An 18948-nucleotide genomic window follows, 5' to 3' on the forward strand; every position below is an offset into this window, starting at 1 on the left:
GACCCCAAAAAAAGCCGATACGGATTAATCTGCTGATTTTATTTATTTGTAATAATGACAATTACAACAATACTGAATGAACACTTATTTTAACTTAATACATCAATAAAATCTATTTAGCCTCAAATAATGAAACATGTTTAAATTGGTTTAAATAATGCAAAAACAAAGTGTTGGAGAAGAAAGTAAAAGTGCAATATGTGCCATGTAAAAAAGCTAACGTTTAAGTTCCTTGCTCAGAACATGAGAACATGAAAGCTGGTGGTTTCTTTTAACACGAGTCTTCAATATTCCCAGGTAAGATGTTTTAGGTTGTAGTTATTATGACTATTTCTCTCTATACCATTTGTATTTAATATACCTTTGACTATTTGATGTTCTTATAGGCACTTTAGTATTGCCAGTGTAACAGTATAGCTTCCGTCCCTCTCCTCGCCCCAGGCACACATCGACAACAGCCAAGTAGGTTGTGATTCGGTGAGAAATGATTCGGTGAGAAATTATAACAGGCACCACATCAATTATATGCAACGCAGGACACGCTAGATAAACTAGTAATATCATCAACCATGTGTAGTTAACTAGTGATTATGTTAAGATTGTTTTTTTTATAAGATAAGTTTAATGCTAGCTAGCAATTTACCATGGCTTCTTGCTGCACTCGCTTAACAGGCAGTCAGCCTGCCACGCAGGCTCCTCGTGGAGGGCAATGTAAGGCAGGTGGTTAGAGCATTGGCCTAGTAACCGGAAGGTTGCAAGATTGAACCCCCGAGCTGACAAGGTAAAAATCTGTCGTTCTGCCCCTGAACGAGGCAGTTAACCCACCGTTCCCAGGCCGTCATTGAAAATAAGAATGTGTTCTTAACTGACTTGCCTAGTTAAATAAAGGTGTAACAAAAAACTTTTGGCCACAATCTGTGTCCAAAAATGCCAATTACCGATTGTTATGAAAACTTGAAGTCGGCCCTAATTAATCGGTCGACCTCTAGTCTTAACTGGACTTCAAAATAGATGTGCTGATGCATTGCACGAACATGGAATTTCACTTTTTTTCTAAATGTTTCAGATCAAACGCAGTGTTAATATTGTAATGAAACAGCAAGGAGCAGGTCTCGAACCCTCGACCTCCTCGCCCGAGGTCCAGCGCGCTATCGACTGTGCCGCAAAAGCATGCTCGTGCGGCAGTCGATTTCCACGCTTATAAACCCAGGGTCGTTACAATATGATCTGAATCCATCTTTTTTTTTTTGCCTTGAATATGAGCAACTTGTTCGTTTTCTCCACTAGGTGGGAGTGCAATCTTGGAACAAACTCAGTTTAGCTTTCGATCTCGTTTCAGAGCCGTCTGTGATGTCAAATGTACAGCAAGTCCTCTAGTCTCCCATATAATCAGCTTTTCTCTGGAACCTCTATACATGATTTATACTACAAGATACTTTGGGTCATGTAGTGTATGTGGACACCTGCTCGTCAAACATCTCATTCCAAAATCATGGGCATTAATGTGGATTTGGTCCCTTCTTTGCTGCTATAACAGCCTCCACTCTTCTGGGAAGGCTTTCCACGAGATGTCGGAATATTGCTGTGGGGACTTTCTTCTATTCAGCCACCAGAGCGTTAGTGAGGTCGGGCACTGATGTTGGGCGATTAGGCCTGGCTCGCAGTCGGCGTTCCAATTCTACGGAAGTGGTGGACTCTGAAGAGCCAACAATTCAAATATTTTTTTTTAACCAAAACTTAGTCAGATTATAGATTAGCCTTTACCATTATAAATCAACATGCTACCTTAATTTGAATATTTTTGATAAATTACATAAAGTGCAAGTGCTACCTTTTTGTCACTGGTGTTACCTATATTTTAGATGACAAATCGAATTTTATTAGTCACAGGTGTTCACCTTACAGTGAAATGCTTACACACGAGCCCCTAACCAACAATGCAGTTAAAAAAATATGGATAAGAATAAGAAATAAAAGTAACAAGTAATTAAAGAGCAGCAGTAAAATAACAATAGCGTGACTATATACAGGGGGTTAACGGTACACAGTCAATGTGCAGGGGCACCGGTTAGTTGTGGTAATAAACAAAGCAAAAAAGGAAACGTCCTCTCACTGTCAACTGTGTTTATTTTCAGCAAACTTAACATGTGTAAATATTTGTATGAACATAAGATTCAACAACTGAGACATAAACCGAACAAGATCCACAGACATGTGACTAACAGAATATGAATAATGTGTCCCTGAACAAAGGGGGGGTCAAAATCAAAAGTAACAGTCAGTATCTGGTGTGGCCACCAGCTGCATTAAGTACTGCAGTGCATCTCCTCATGGACTGCACCAGCTTTGCCAGTTCTTGCTGTGAGATGTTACCCCACTCTTCCACCAAGGCACCTGCAAGTTCCCGGACATTTCTGGGGGGAATGGCCCTAACCCTCACCCTCCGATCCAACAGGTCCCAGACGTGCTCAATGGGATTGAGATCTGGGCTCTTCGCTGGCCATGGCAGAACACTGACATTCCTGTCTTGCAGGAAATCACGCACAGAACGAGCAGCATGACTGGTGGGTCATGTCAGGATGAGCCTGCAAGAAGGGTACCACATGAGGGAGGAGGATGTCTTCCCTGTAACGCATATCATTGAGATTGCCTGCAATGACAACAAGCTCAGTCCAATGATGCGGTGACACACCTCCCCAGACCATGACGGACCCTCCACCTCCAAATCGATCCTGCTCAGGAGTACAGGCCTCGGTGTAACGCACATTCCTTCGACGATAAATGCGAATCCGACCATCACCCCTGGTGAGACAAAACCGCGACTCATCAGAGAAGAGCACTTTTTGCCAGTCCTGTCTGGTCCAGCGACGGTGGGTTTGTGCCCATAGGCGACGTTGTTGCCGGTGATGTCTGGTGAGGACCTGCCTTACAACAGGCCTACAAGCCCTTAGTCCAGCCTCTCTCAGCCTATTGTGGACAGTCTGAGCACTGATGGAGGGATTGTGCATTCCTGGTATAACTCGGGCAGTTGTTGCCATCCTGTACCTGTCCCGCAGGTGTGATGTTCGGATGTACCGATCCTGTGTAGGTGTTGGTACACGGGGTCTGCCACTGTGAGGATGATCAGCTGTCCGTCCTGTCTCCCTGTAGCGCTGTCTTAGGCGTCTCACAGTACGGACATTGCAATTTATTGCCCTGGCCACATTTACAGTCCTCATGCCTCCTTGCAGCATGCCTAAGGCACGTTCACACAGATGAGCAGGGATCCTGGGCATCTTTCTTTTGGTGTTTTTCAGAGTCAGTAGAAAGGCCTCTTTAGTGTCCTAAGTTTTCATAACTGTGACCATAATTGCCTATCGTCTGTAAGCTGTTAGTGTCTTAACGACCGTTCCACAGGTGCATGTTCATTATTTGTTTATGGTTCATTGAACAAGCATGGGAAACAGTGTTTAAACCCTTTACAATGAAGATCTGTGAAGTTATTTGGATTTTTACGAATTATCTTTGAAAGACAGGGTCCTGAAAAAAGGGATTTTTCTTTTTTTGCTGAGTTTATTTACATGTAGAGTTACTAAAGTGACTATGTATAGATGATAACAACAGAGAGTAGCAGCGGTGTGGGAGGGGGTGTTCAGGAGTCTCATGGCTTGGGGTAGAAGCTGTTTAGAAGCCTCTTGGACCTAGACTTGGCGCTCCGGTACCGCTTGCCGTGTGGTAGCAGAGAGAACAGTCTATGACTAGGGTGGCTGGAGTCTTTGACAATTTTTAGAGCATTTCCTCTGACACCGCTTGGTATAGAGGTCCTGGATGGCAGGAAGTTTGGCCCCAGGGATGTACTGGGCTGTTTGCACTACCCTCTGTCCTGCCTTGCGGTCGGAGGCCGAGCAGTTGCCATACCAGGCAGTGAAGCAACCAGTCAGGATGCTCTCGATGGTGCAGCTTTAGAACCTTTTGAGGATCGGAGGACCCATGCCAAATCTTTTCAGTCTCCTGAGGGGGAATAGGTTTTGGCATGCCCTCTTCAGGACTGTCTTGGTGTGCTTGGACCGTGTTAGCTTGTTGGTGATGTGGACACCGAGGAACTTGAAGCTTTAAACCTGCTCCACTGCAGCCCCGTCGATGAGAATGGGGGCGTGCTCGGTCCTCTTTTTCCTGAAGTCCACAATCATCTCCTTTGTCTTGATCACGTTGAGGGAGAGGCCTACCACTGTTGTGTCATCGGCAAACTTAATGATAGTGTTGGAGTCGTGCCTGGCCGTGCAGTCATGAGTGAACAGGGAGTACAGGAGGGGACTGAGCACGCACCCCTGGGGGGCACCTGTGTTGAGGATCAGCGTGGCGGATGTGTTGTTACCTACCCTTACCACCTGGGGGCGGCCCATCAGGAAGTCCAGGATCCAGTTGCAGAGGGAGGTGTTTAGTCCCAGGTTCTTTAGCTTAGTGATGAGCTTTGAGGGCACTATGGTGTTAAACGCTGAGCTGTAGTCAATGATTAGCATTCTCACATAGGTGTTCCTTTTGTCCAGGTGAGAAAGGGCAGTGTGGAGTGCAATAGAGATTGCATCATCTGTGGATCTGTTGGGGCGGTATGCAAATTGGAGTGGGTCTAGGGTTTCTGGGATAATGGTGTTGTGAGCCATGACCAGCCTTTCAAAGCACTTCATGGATACAGACGTGAGCGCTACGGGTCGGCAGTCATTTAGGCAGGTTACTTTAGTGTTCTTGGGCACAGGCACTATGGTGGTCTGCTTAAAACATGTTGGTATTTCAGACTCGGACAGGGAGAGGGTGAAAATGTCAGTTTAGACACTTGCCAGTTGGTCAGCTCATGCTCGCAGTACACGTCCTGGTAATCCGTCTTGCCCTGCGGCCTTGTGAATGTTGACCTGTTCAAAGGTCTTACATCGGCTGCAGAGAGCGTGATCACAGTCTTCCGGAACAGCTGGTCCTCTCATGCATGTTTCAATGTTATTTTATTATGAGTAGTGTAAGATATGTAAACATTAATAAAGTGGCATTATTTAGAGTGGCATTGTTTAAAGTGACTAGTGATCCATTTATTAAAAGGGTCTCAATGTAGGCAGCAGCCCCTCTGAGTTAGTGATTGCTGTTTTTCAGTCGCTCGGTCCCAGCTTTGATGCATCTGTACTGACCTCGCCTTCTGGATGGTAGCGGTGTGAACAGGCAGTGGCTCGGGTGGTTGTTGTCCTTGATTATCTTTTTGGCCTTCCTGTGACATCAGGTGTTGTAGGTGTCATGGAGGGCAGGTAGTTTGCCCCTGGTGATGCATTGTGCAGAGCGTACCACCCTCCAGAGAGCCTTGTGGTTGAGGGCGGTGCAGTTGCCGTACCAGGCTGTGATACAGCCCGACAGGATGCTCTCGATTGTGCATCTGTAAAAGTTTGTCAGGGTTTTGGGTGACAAGACACATTTCTTCAGCCTCCTGAGGTTGATGAGGCGCTGTTGCGCCTTCTTCAGCACACTGTCTGTGTGGGTGGACCATTTCAGTTTGTCTGTGATGTGTACGTCGATGAACTTAAAACTTTCCAGCTTCTCCACTGCTGTCCTGTCGATGTGGATAGGGGGGGTGCTCCCTCTGCTGTTTCCTGAAGTCCACGATAATCTCCTTTGTTTTGTTGACGTTGAGTGAGAGGTTGTTTTCCTGACACCACACTCCGAGTGCTCTCACCTCCTCCCTGTAGGCTGTCTCGTCGTTGTTGGTAATCAAGCCCACTACTGTTGTCGTCTGCAAACTTGATGATTGAGTTGGAGGCTTGCATGACCACGCAGTTGTGGGTGAAGAGGGACTACAGGAGGGGGCTGAGCACGCACCCTTGTGGGGCCCCAGTGTTGTGGGTCAGCGAAGTGGAGATGTTGTTTCCTACCTTCACCACCTGGGGGCGGCCTGTCAGGAAGTCCAGGACACAATTGCACAGGGCGGGGTTGAGACCCACGGCCTCCAACTTGATGATGAGCTTGGAGGGCACTATGGTGTTGAATACTGAGCTGTAGTCAATGAACAGCATTCTTACATAGGTATTCCTTTTGTCCAGATGGGATAGGATAATGTGCAGTGTGATGGCGTCATCTGTGGACCTGTCGGAATACCACCACCACCACTGTCCAGTGTGGTGAGCCTCTATGACATCTGGACGAAGTGGAGCTGAGTTATCCGGGTAGATGGCATCTGTTTGATATGAAGGTGAGAGACCGTGGCCATTAGCCGGCACTGGTGGGAGAGTGATTTCTTGGAGTCCATAACATTTGAAATCCCACACGCTTTGTGCTGCTTGGCCGAGACATCTTACGTCTCTGTACTTTAGGATGCCAGGCGTGATACTCTGAACCTGGTGCATTCGCATTGGGTTCCTTTTATGGTTACTAGAGGTACCCCATAAGTCTTCTGTGCCTTACTTTCCATCGCTTCATCACTGGCATAATACAACTGTATTTGAGTGTCAGAGTCCGTTACCTCTTGATAGAAAGACATCGTATCCATTACGTCTTTCCCGTGGTGGACCAAGAGGTCAGCTTACCTCTTTAGTGAACCCCCCACTCCATCCGGAGCACCCTTTCCATGACTGGCCTCAAAAGTTCCACGTACTCCCCTGGAAACCCTTCTTGAAAGGTTCAGTGCCAACCACATAGAAGTTGCCCTCACTGAAAACAGGGCCATCACTGAGTAAGTGAAAGTGTTGCACGGTAGGGTACTACTGTTTTATCATGTCCAGGATGGTGTCCAGGTGAGCCCATTTGGCTGCTTGGTCATGCCTTCTGCTGGGTGAGATGGTGCAGAAAGAGATGGGGGTGCTCCTCTGCCACATAGAAGACACCAGTGTGGACTGTCACCTTCTTGTGTGAACCCTCGAAGTGAACTGACTGGACCTCTGAAGCATACTTGCATGTGAAAAATCTATATGGATCAAGCAGTCATTGGTCAGGTTCTCTCTCTCTCTCAAGGTCCGGTAGCTGTGGTACTGCCATCGGATGTTGAACAGATGTCTCCTAAATTTAAAGAGCCTATCCTGGAACTGGGTCACCAGCTCTTCTTCGGTTATGGCTGTATCCTTCTTCACAGTGATTAAGCTACTTTTCTCTTGTTCTTCATTTGCTCCATCTTCTCCACACCTCTTCGTTGGATTGCTGTCTAGCCCGGTGGCGCAGTGGCATCTTCACATTCTTGGGATTCGCCATAGGTACATGCCTTTGAATCGTTACCAACTGTGCCATCTGCAATCTCCTCGTGGCTGCTGGACTGTGAAAGACCAAGTTTGTGCATTTTACCCGCCATAAACTGCAAGTTCTCATGAGTCTTACACTGGCAAGTTTCTCAGTCTCTCTCCTGCGGCGTCACCACCCAAAAGAGTCTCGCTCTGCAGAAGAAGGGGTCAACACCGTCTCTCCTGCTCTCAACATTTCTCCGTGTTTTTTTCCTGTCTGACCCGACATTGCTTTCGCTACTGTCTTTTTCTTCTCTCTGTGAGATCATTCACTCTCTTTTTTGACTCTCTAAATCCTTTAAATAAGTAAGTTGTTTTTTTCAAGATAGGCTTCTCTGCGGTCCGGGTCTGTAGAGTCTTAGCTTTTCAGCAGTACATACTTTTGTATTTGCCATATCTATCAAAAGAAAAGCCATATTATGTTACAAATTACAATATTGAAACATTGTAAAAGTTAGCAGTGTTATTGTCATGTCACAGATGTTACCAACAGGAACAGTAACACAAGTGACATAACACCAGTGAAGAATCTGCTGACAAGATGGCATATCTAAAATGGGGGCCACAGTAGCACAAACCACACTTTTTAAATTGTAAATAAATCACTTAATAACGTGATTGGATCAATTATTTCAATCATATTTCCTTTCCCCATACTTTAAACTGTATAACACCAGTGAGGGGTTTAAAAGCATTAAATTACCAAATTAATCCTCAAATTGCTAACATATGAACAGAGTGCAGACTCACCGTGCATGCTTCAAAACAGCCCTGACTTCAATTAACCTTTGACCCAGGAAGATGGCAGGATGTATCATTTTTTCAAAGTGGTGTTTAAAAAAAAAAATTAAGGGTAACATCAGTGACATGAAATTGAGGGACAGGTATTATAAATTATTTATAATATTTAGTTGATATGTTTATGTAATTCCCTAAACACCTATAATACTTTACTTTGTATTATGACATTTAAATATTTTGACTCAAAATATGTCACTAAACCATGTCTCCTGACTCGATGGACAAGCCATTTTCATGATGCTGACCATGTTCTACGATAATATGAAAAATATAATTTGCAATATTACTTGTCTACATGTTTATTAACAATTAAACACTTAAATTACAACAAAAACATATTTTGTGTCATTATCAGATTTTTGGGGTGTTTTTCCCTGGTTAAGGTGAGGGACAGGAAAGGCTCCATTTCCGCTATAGCCACTGGGAAATCAAATGTCTGCCAATTTTAAACTGACGAGCAGACTGGTCTTAGGCAGGTTCTACAGCGTAACCATTCTGGCTGCATGCTGCAGCGTGCTTCGTCAGACCTACAGTCATGACCAAAATTATTGGCACCCTTGATGAAGATGAGCAAAAAAATACTGTTAAAATAAAATAAATACTGAGCTATATTGTGTGATAAAGAAAATTGGAAAACGATTTAATACTAATACAATTTCTCAGAGAAAGAGGCTTTGTTTAACAAGTAATCAAGACAGGGGTCAAAATTGCCACACCTGTTTTCAATACTCCAGCCCCTTCCCCTTGCAAGGATAATAGCACTGAGCCTTTTTCTAAAATGTTTTAGATTGGTTCATGTCCAAAGACAGATGGCCATGACAAAAATGTGATTTTGTGATGAATTAACCATTTCTTTGTGAAATTTGGTGTGCTTGGGGTTATTGTCCTGCTGGAACATCCACTTGCGGCCAAGTTTCAGCCTCCTGGCAGAGGCAACCAGGTTGGCTAAAGTGTCTTAGCACTGGGTAAAGTTCATGATGCCTGTTGACCTTAAGGGCCCAGGACCAGTGGAAGCAAAATAGGCCATATTTTACAGTAGGTATGTAATATGGTGGTGGATCTTCGATGTTATGGACTTGAACCCCACTGAAAACCTGTTACTTGTTTAAACAAAATATCTTTCTCTGAGCAATTGCATTAGTATAAAATAATATCATTTTCCCATTTTTTGAAGCATACAATATAGCTGAGTATTTATTTTACAGTATTTATCAACAGTGCCAATACCTTTTGGTCATGACTGTATATCATATCAAAAGGAGGCTCAGAGAAGCCTGCTCTGGCAGTTATAGGTGTGACCACGTGTATATAGCTTTTTTATGCTCATGATGCTGCACACAAATATCGTCTTTAAAAAAAAGGAATTGTGTTTTTCCTCCTTTAGTTTGCCCCCACAAATGCCCTTATACAGTTCTGAAGTAGCCTACAGATATCCATGCATGTTATGCAATGCCACTACTTAACTTGAAGTGGTTGGTCAATACTAAGTCTTTCGAATGGTTACTAAAGCTGTACAGAGGTTCTATGTAAGTCCACTTCAGTCTACTGTGGTTCTTAAATGTGGTAAAAACATACAAATAGGACTTCCCGAGTTGCGCAGCGGTCTAAGGCACTGCAGTGCGTCACTACAGACCCGGGTTCAATCCCAATCTGTGTTACAACCGGCTATGACCGGGTGTCCTATAAGGGTGGCACACAATTGGCCCAACATCATCTGGGTTAGGGGAGGGTTTGTCTGGCGGGGCTTTACTTGGCTCATCACGTTCTAGCGACTCCTTGAGACAGTGTTTCCTGCGACACATTGGTGCGGCTGGCTTTCGGGTTAAGCGGGCTGGTGTTAAGAAGCGTGGTTTAGCTGGTCATGTTTCGGAGGATGCATGACTCGACTCTCGCCTCTTCCGAGCCCATTGGGGAGTTGCAGCGATGAGACAAGATCAAAATTGGGGAGAAAAACGTGGTCACACACACACACACGTTAAAAAAAAATTAACTGCCTATTCTAAAGAGCAGCTTGTCTGTGCCTTTAGGAAGAGCCTGTTGAAACTAAACAGTGATCTACTTCCATATTTTACATAGATAAAAAAAAAAGTTGCACCAAAGATTAAAAATAAAGTTGCACCAATGATTATTTTATAATTAAACCAAGATAGACCACAGCCTGTCATTTCCAATGTGAACAAATTAGTCATAGTGGGCAGAACAAGCAGGGAGGTGGGAAGAGCCAAGCACGAGCTAGCGGGATCCTATTGGTCAGTTCTAGCATTCTTCTGCATATTTCCGTTAGGGAACACCTACCTTGTGAAGTGTGCGTGTGCAATAACTCAATTCGCCTTTACACTCCTAATAAACAAAGCGATTTTAAAAAAACTTAGTCCACTCTGTTCATAACAGAATCTAGTTTTGGGAACAGAAACCTGTATTGAGATCAAATGGTTCATTGATGAGAACATTTGCAGAATGTCAGCCAAACTCCATCTCCAAACAAATGCTTCACATTTATACATCCGGTGAAATATCTGTCTCATTGTTCTATCTGTAGTTGCACTATGCAGAAATTGCTCTGCCATTTCCTGGTTGCTAAAATTCTAATAGTTCGCCTAATTTCAGTTTGTGACAAACTAAGCTAGTATAGTGTAGAGAATCATTGTACCATCTAAACCACTGTGAAATATATTTTCCATAACCAAACATATTGTATTTCAGCTGTTAGAAGCTGGTGTACAACACCGAAAGTAAAAAAAAATGCAAAAGTGAAACTTTAGAACAGGAAGCATAGAAATATGGCACATACCGCTTCTTAGACTTGCAGATCTGTAACTCACATTTCTGTGGTCAGGTCACCCAAAAAGTTACATATTGCCACTTTAACTACATCTGTTCAGATGTGATTAGGGTTGGAAGAACAGACATAATCGTGTAAGGTTTAAAAAAAGATAGCCAGAGGGTCTTCGTCCTTAAAAAGCCTTGGGGTGACACGGTTCCCTGGCAAACCAAGGCCGGGATTCAATGAAAGGCGCATTGTTGACAAGCGCATTGCACTTTACTTTGAAAAGTTAATTTACGCTTGAGCCGACATCCACAGTGTTTACCACGAATGCGATCTCCGCCTACTTTGGGGAAATTGGCAATTTCAGATTGCTATAAAAAAAGGCACATTGGCAGTAGTGCAGTGCTGAAACAAGTCATTGAATGAATCCCGGCCTTAGGGAATGTACCTTTAATGGTTGCCATTATATCAGAGCTTCCTTTTGCGAAGCTGAACAGTTCATCAAAGTTCGTTCCTTCCACCTTTTTTTGTTTGGTCATGGGTCATGCTGATGACTGAGAGAGAACTGCCAGTATGGCGTCACAGAACACGTCACAGAGAAATCCTGCAGCTTTAGCCACTTAGATCAACACTTGCATTAGCAGAAACTAAAAGTAGTCCTGTTTGGAAAGGCAGATCAGCTCTGAAAGGATCTGTGATTGGTAAAAAGAAGAAAAAAAAATCAGAATTGGGCTGCCTGTCTAAACGCAGCCTATATGGTCCCACTATCTGTGCTGCTGCTGGTTCCATTACTCACACACACACAAGCTTTAACTTAGCCCTTGGGCTCAGGGCTGACTATGGGAACACAGAGCCTGGCATTGTGCTGCCATTCGGTACGCTTTAGTCACACAGACCCCCTCATTGAGCGGATCAGACCTGGTTTAAGAGATTACTCCTGCTCCACCATTGCGTCAGTGTGAAACCTGCATCAGTGACATTTTGGGGAAAAGGGGCTCACTACCGAATATCCTTCATCTGCTTTATACTGGAACACCCATGGCTACCTCAACATGTAACTCTTGGTTACTTCCTACGTCACTCATTATTTCACCATCACTGGTTATATTCCTCACCTACTTCCACACTTACTCATTTCATTGTTCCTCAAATGTTTCCCGTGCTACGAACTAAAGACCACACCTAACATCTAGTATTTGTATATTTCTCTCTCTGCATAGCTGAACCACTCAATTAATCTTACTCCTTAGTTCAATCACCCTTTCACTTCTTCTAACCCTCATTCTCTTCGGATTAAATGGGGGGACTTTTGTACCTGTATGTACCTACGTAACAAACCTTACATTAAACTCGTCCCCATTCTATAGGGTTAACATTGTTTGTAGCCACATACACCACAATGCTACTATACTATGTTATATAGCATGGGCACAGCATTTTAATCTTCTATAGTACATAAGAACATATGTATTTGAAAACGAACCTGACAACACCTAGATAATAGAACTCGTGGCTGATTTGGGCTCTGTGTTTACTGATAAGAATAGACCTTACTCCACATTCTAATGCATGGGGGTCGGGTCCAGTAGTCATTGGGTGGTGGAGAAGAAGGTATCATGATATATCAAAAAAAAGGTTTTGACAATCTGGGCTAGACCCATTGACATGTCCTCTCTTTGTCAGTGATACAAAATGATAAAACTCTTGCTTTATACACTTTACCTGGCTGCACAATTGGTGGCAGCGGGGGGGGGGGGACCTGGTCCTATACAGCAAAGACAGACCTCCCAATCATATGCGTGGTCATACGCGTGAAGGGTTAGAGTGCCTTCAACGCCGGGTCTGAACCTCCCCTTCTCCAGAACTCTGTTCATGTTGCAGGCCACAGAGAGAGTATTAACAACCACTACTTTTCACTTGTTCCAAGAAGCGTTGGAATGCAATCAAATGCCCCCCCCCAACCTAAAAGTGTATCCCTTCCATTACATCTCACAGCAACCCCTACCGTCACCCACGTCACTCTAGCCCACCCTAACCCCACCTTCTCTTCTTCTATTGGCTCAGCATCATTGCTCTATTCTGTCCTTCCCTCCTTTCTTCTCCCCCCCTTCCACTTTACGCTGATTATCAGAGAAATCTGATGGGCGTAATCCAGTGTGACGACACCAATCCTGACGCTACAAATGGTAGGGCCTGGCCGTCCTGCTCCACACAGACTCTCGACAGCGCCCCGCTTCCTCCCTCCCCAGGTAAGGCTCAATCTCCCCGATCCGGAAGCCTCCGATGTGGGGTACCCACTGTGACCCATCTCCCTCACACCCAGGGGGTGGTGCATTCCAAATCCTGCTGGGGGTTTGGCAGTTCTGATGGACCCAGTGGAGTGTTGCTGGATTGGAGCCCAAATTAGGAAGTTTCTTTGCTCAGGAGGAAGGAGTGAAAAATGATTGGTATTTCATGACATATTACTCCCATGTTTTACAAGGCAGAGCATTGCCTTGTATGCTGGATTGGTTGTTGAACGCTGGGGGGGTTAAATCTGCTAAACACGAGAGATTTGAATACTTTGTGGTTTATGACCATATCTCAAATGTGGACAGGCAGAATGTTTCAGCTTCCTTCTTGTGCCTAGCGGAGGACTTGGGAACCCACTGCCTGTAGCTCTGACCATCAATGGAGTCCAGTGCTTTCGCAGAGCTCTCTAGCTGACTCAGAAGTTTGGAGGGAAGCTTTGATGGTCGCTCCGATGATCTGAATGCACTATGGGATCAGTTGCACAGTCTCTCCGAATTGAGTGGCTGACCCACGCCTGACCCTGTCCATACAACTGTGCTATTGTGTCAGTGATATCGTGATTGAGTCTGGTGTTATTATTTGATACATCCTGCTATATAAAATACACAGAATCAGACATTTTGTTAATTCAGATAACGGACAAATAAGGCGCAATCTGAAGTGTTACAAATGCTGGCGGGTTAAGATGGAGGGAGTTTAAACTTGGAGCACAATACGTGAATTGTTTATTTTGATGTTTTCCTGGAATCCAATCTATTCTCCAATTGTGAATAATGAAATCCCTCTTATTTTCCAGTGGGTACAAAGCTGCTCTAAACAACTAAAGAAATGGCTGTCGTCGTAAGTACCTCTAAGCTCCTCTCTTTGTATGCAACAGGCTTAGATGCTGCACTGTAATTATTCAAACCATTCAGTTGTGGTTGTTATGGCAGATCAATGGTCAAACGTAACAAGTCTGTGGAATGACGAATGTAGAGACATTGAGCTTGAGAGTCACGTTCTGAGAAATTGTATTTTTCATCCAGTGATGAGCAGAAAACAGAGCGCATCATCATGTTCCTTCGGAGGATGCAATTCACAATAGATACGCTTATTGCGTCATCACGTTCTTCCGTCACTTCCCACAGTAGGGTTACTCAAACAGCATAGAATGGCGTTCAATTTGGCCGCCAGACAGTCCACCCATCAGGGAACGTTGACTCAAACGTCATATAACTTCCTGTGCCATGGACAATGGCAGCTCAACATTTCTCAGGCACATTAGCGCTGGATGCTGTCAATTGCTAGCATTAACCCCTAAGCAGATCTCAGCCCAGGTTAAACAGGCTTTACTGTGCTCATGTGAGGGAGATTAACCAATGCTAATACTAAAGCCCATTGATAGGAGGCCTCCTTTTGGATTGTATATTGGCGTACGCCCTGGTTTAAACCTCATTCGTAAGGTAGCTATTTGGTAGTCTTGCGAGCGAATGGTGCTTGTTGGCAAGTCATGGTTGTGAGATCATCCACCCCTCTCTCCCCAGAGTGGAACGTTCCGTATGGTGTCGGAAGAAGAGCAGGCCCTCAGGGCCAAGCTGGAGCGCCTCACGGTCAAGGACCACGGTCCCGTGTTCGGACCCTGCGCCAAGCTGCCTGACCACACCGTGCAGAAGGTCTGCAGTCACTCGCTCACAAACCTTACACTGTAAATTCACTTCACATCATCAGCCCTACCACAAACTCAAGTGCAACCACAAATCATGTGTTGAGTTCAACTGGAGTCCAGACTACCTGTACAAACTCCCTCTGGTCTCAAAAACAAAAACACTTAATTGTATCTTAAATTTCCCCAAAAGAGCTATTTCTTTGCAAAGGCAAATTACAAGAACAAGCATGACATCGTACTGTGTAGATGCCACATATAGCACCATCGTCTGAAAAAAAATATATAGCTGCTCTTCAGTTCTGAGGTTGACTGACTGATGCTTTGATGGTTCCCTACAGGCCAAGGACGAGCTGAACGAGACAGACGAAAAGCGGGCGTTGGCAGTCAAGGAGCTGAGGGGAATCATCAAGGAGAAGGCAGAGGCGGAGGACGACCTGGCCAAAGGGGTGCTGGAAACCTTTGGAGAGAAGCCCGACGGCATGCTGGTCCGCTTCATCCGCGCCAGGAAATACGACGTGCCAAGAGCCTTCGACCTAATGAAGGGTGGGTCCCCACAAACTACCGTACTGTATGTCAGAGAAGCTTAGTGAGCACATTTGTCTATTTCATTGAAGCTGATGTCATGTGTTATAAATGCTTTTTCTTAAAATGACAGGCAGCTATAGCCTGGTCCCAAATCTGTTGCTGTATAGCCAAGTACTGTTGGAGTTGGCAAGAAAGCACAAAGAGATTTGGGACCAGGCTAAGGAAGCCATGCTATTGTGCACATGATTATTCTGAACAGTGGCATTGGAACGAAATGTAGTTGGTTAAACCTAACCAAACAACAACATAAGCGTCTGTTGAAGTTCCTTTATGCTCAACTTCTAACTTGGCCAGACTATATCTGATCTTGATGATCCTGTGTCTACGTTCAGGTTACGTGCGCTTCAGGAGGGATTACCCTGAGTTGTTCGAGAACCTGACCCCGGAAGCTGTCCGCAGCACTATCGAGGCCGGCTACCCAGGCATCCTGTCCAGCAGAGACAAGTACGGCCGCATCGTTCTGCTCTTCAACATCGAGAACTGGGATTACGAAGAGATCACCTTTGATGAGGTGACTACCGGGGACCTGTGTCCCCACAATGCACACATTTGAGATACATTGGGGGCAGCAGGTAGCTTAGTGGTTAGAGCATTGGGCCAGTAACCGAAAGGTTGCTGGATCGAATCCCCGAGCTGACAAGGTAAAAATCTGTTGTTCTGTTCGCCGGTAGGCCGTCATTGTAAATCAGATTTTGTTCTTAACTGACCTGCCTAGTTAAATAAAAAATATATATAAACATTGGTGGTCCCCGCACGGCCCTAAAAACATGACAGGACCAACATTTTCATAGATATACAGTAATGGTTGTCAAACGGGAGTTATTGATCATTGAAATCATCCCATGATAATAATCATTTGAATTGGCTCATGAGATCTGTGGTCATCAAGGGCTTCTGTCACACTCAATATAGGAAGAGAACGTGCTCAAAATATGAAAAAAATATATATACAAATCTGCATAGACAGGTAAAAAGGTTGCTTGGAACCAAAAATAAATCACTCACATTTTATTTATTTTTTTAAAGGGCCAGCACTCACTTGATCACGATTTGCAATAATAGAGGCTTAGTTTTAATTCTCTTTCATAGCAATATTACCTAATAGTCCACACACTGGCCGTAACGTATGCCAGTATGGTCTACTGAGTCATGTTGCTATGAAAGAATTAAAAACAAAAGCTCCTACTATTGCAAATCATAATCAAGTGAGTGCTGGCCCTTTTTTCCCCCCAATTCCTCTCGTCATGTTAACAGAAGCGTCAACGGGTGTGTGCTTCAAACATGTGTGTGTGTGTCTGCGCACATGTGACTATGCGTGTATATGTGTGCTCATCAGATCCTGCGTGCCTACTGTGTAATCCTGGAGAGCCTGCTGGAGAACGAGGAGACTCAGATCAACGGTTTCTGCATCATTGAGAACTTCAAGGGCTTCACCATGCAGCAGGCCTCTGGCATCAAACCCACTGAGCTCAAGAAGATGGTGGACATGTTGCAGGTCACTTTCCCCACACATTCCAAAGGAATAGTAAACACCTTGTGATAGAAAATAATGGATTTTTTTTAAACATTTATTTTCGGGTTATCGTCCCGGTTCTAATCTAATGCGCTGAACTCTGTTGTAGCGCAACAATTCTAGTTTCCCTTTCCGTTACTTGTTCAACGAGGATGCTTATTTATGGTCATAGTGGTGGTGAGATCTGTAACGAATTGAACCGCTGTTCCTCTTGTGTGCATCAGGACTCCTTCCCTGCCCGTTTCAAGGCTGTCCACTTCATCCACCAGCCCTGGTACTTCACCACCACCTACAACGTGGTCAAGCCCCTCATGAAGGGAAAGCTGCTGGAGAGAGTGAGTGAAACAGGCCCTGTGAAAGAACATGAAAGAATTCATTAAAAATTGAGCCTTTTTATAGTGAGAGGTTGGTGGGAAAGTAGTGGGGAAAAACTTGGGATTTTAAAAATGGGGAAAATGTCTGAAGTAACATGATAAAAATCAACAAGTAAGGAAGGTGAATGGGTTCTTAAATCAACATGTAATATACAGGTAACAGTAAATACAATAATGAAAAACTCAGTGGACAGTTTATTAGGTACACCACCCAGTTCACAAAAATTGTTAGCTCCTACAGACTGAGTCACGTGGACGTGGTTTGCTATATAAAGCAGGCATTCAGTTACCGTTCGATTGAATGTTGGGCAAAACGAGTGACCTACGCGACTTTGAGCATATGATCATCAGTGGCAGGTGCGCCGGTTCCAGTATCTCAGAAACAGGCCGCCTCGTGGGCGTTTAACGCAAGACAGTGTCTAGGGTTTACAGAGAATGGTGCGACAAACAAAAAACATCCAGTCAGCGGTAGTCCTGTGGGCGAAAACAGCTCGTTGATGAGAGGTGGAAGGAGAATGGCAAGAATGGTGCAAGCTAACAGGTGGACCACAAACAGACAAATAACAGCGCAGTACAACAGTGGTGTACAGAACGGCGTCACAGAACGCACAACTCGTAGGTCCTTGTCACGGATGGGCTATTGCAGCAGACGACCACACCGGGTTCCACTCCTATCAGCTAAAAACAAGAAGAGGTCCCAGTGGGCACGCGATCACCAACACTGGACAATTGAAGAGTGGGAAAAACATTTCCTGGTCAGACTAATCCTGGTTCCTGTTGAGTCATGCTCATGGCAGAGTCCGGATTTGGCGTAAGCAGCATGAGTCCATGGCCCCGTCCTGCCTGGTGTCAAATGGTACAGGCTGGTAGCGTTGGTGTAATGGTGTGGGGAATGTTTTCCTGGCACACGTTCGGTCCCTTGATACCAATTGACCAACGTTTCCACACCACTAAGAATTGAAGTTGTTCTGGAGGCAAAGGGGGGGGGGGGTACTAGATGGGTGTACCTAATAAGCTAGCCACTGAGTGTATATGGTGAGAATATTTTAGTTAATAGGTTTGTCTGTCTACCAAATCAGGTGTTTGTCCACGGAGACGAGCTGGACAACTACTACAAGGAGTTTGACGCGGACATCCTGCCCTCCGAGTTCGACGGCAAGAACTCCAAGTACGACGGCAAAGCCATAGCAGCCAAGCTGTTCGACTGAACACCCCCTCTACCCATCCGCCACCTCTCCATCTAGACACACACACCGCCAAACAGACTCTGGAGGAAAAAAAAAGTGAAATAAAAACCATAGGTGTGGCTTTAGAAAACTGTGGGTGTGGTCTTGCACTGATTTTGTTTTCCAGCGGTTATTAGGTATTAACACACCTTACAAAGCACTCCCAACAGCACAGAGACTATACATCCTTGGCTCAGGCCTTATATTGGGTTACTTAACAGCCCGAACCATCAAGCTTTTCTCTGTACTGTGGGGACATGCTTTGTGTTAACCCCATCTCTGACCCAGACAGCTAGTACTAGCTAAACCTGGCAGGGTCCAGTTTGCTCTATCCACCTGACGGTGATAAGAAGGCCAGGAATTCAACAAGTCCCCGTCTCCATTTGTTTGTGCTTGGAGAAGAACGAGCGGTTTAATCCTCTGAATTGCTGCAGAGGCATGAGCACGTCACCACTATGTGTTCAATAAACTGTATATAAAAGAAAGATGACAATCTGTTCGCCTTGGCTTGTAGAATCTTTGGAA

At 44.8% G+C, this 18948-nt stretch overlaps 1 protein-coding gene across 2 annotated transcripts; it reads left to right on the forward strand.

Moving 5' to 3' along the window:
- The first annotated feature begins 277 nt into the window (after positions 1–277).
- On the forward strand, positions 278–18908 carry LOC115197110 (retinaldehyde-binding protein 1-like). Of its 2 annotated transcripts, none has more exons than XM_029758298.1 (8): positions 278–297; positions 13877–13920; positions 14604–14732; positions 15064–15268; positions 15643–15821; positions 16647–16805; positions 17048–17158; positions 18277–18908. In XM_029758298.1, the coding sequence occupies exons 2-8, from the start codon at positions 13909–13911 to the stop codon at positions 18403–18405; spliced, it is 924 nt and encodes a 307-aa protein (XP_029614158.1). In that variant the 5' UTR covers positions 278–297; positions 13877–13908; the 3' UTR covers positions 18406–18908. The 2 variants fall into 2 exon arrangements, with proteins under 2 accessions (XP_029614158.1, XP_029614157.1); XM_029758297.1 differs by lacking the exon at positions 278–297 and adding an exon at positions 12931–13037.
- Positions 18909–18948: the final 40 nt, after the last annotated feature.

Source organism: Salmo trutta, chromosome 7 (assembly GCF_901001165.1).
Source record: "Salmo trutta chromosome 7, fSalTru1.1, whole genome shotgun sequence".
Taxonomy (NCBI): domain Eukaryota; kingdom Metazoa; phylum Chordata; class Actinopteri; order Salmoniformes; family Salmonidae; genus Salmo; species Salmo trutta.

Excerpts from the sequence above, each read along its gene's own strand:
- LOC115197110 (XM_029758298.1), top strand. Across the intron at positions 14,733-15,063 it reads CTGACCACACCGTGCAGAAG|GCCAAGGACGAGCTGAACGA; the intron begins GTCTGCAGTCAC and ends GGTTCCCTACAG. Across the intron at positions 17,159-18,276 it reads AGGGAAAGCTGCTGGAGAGA|GTGTTTGTCCACGGAGACGA; the intron begins GTGAGTGAAACA and ends CTACCAAATCAG.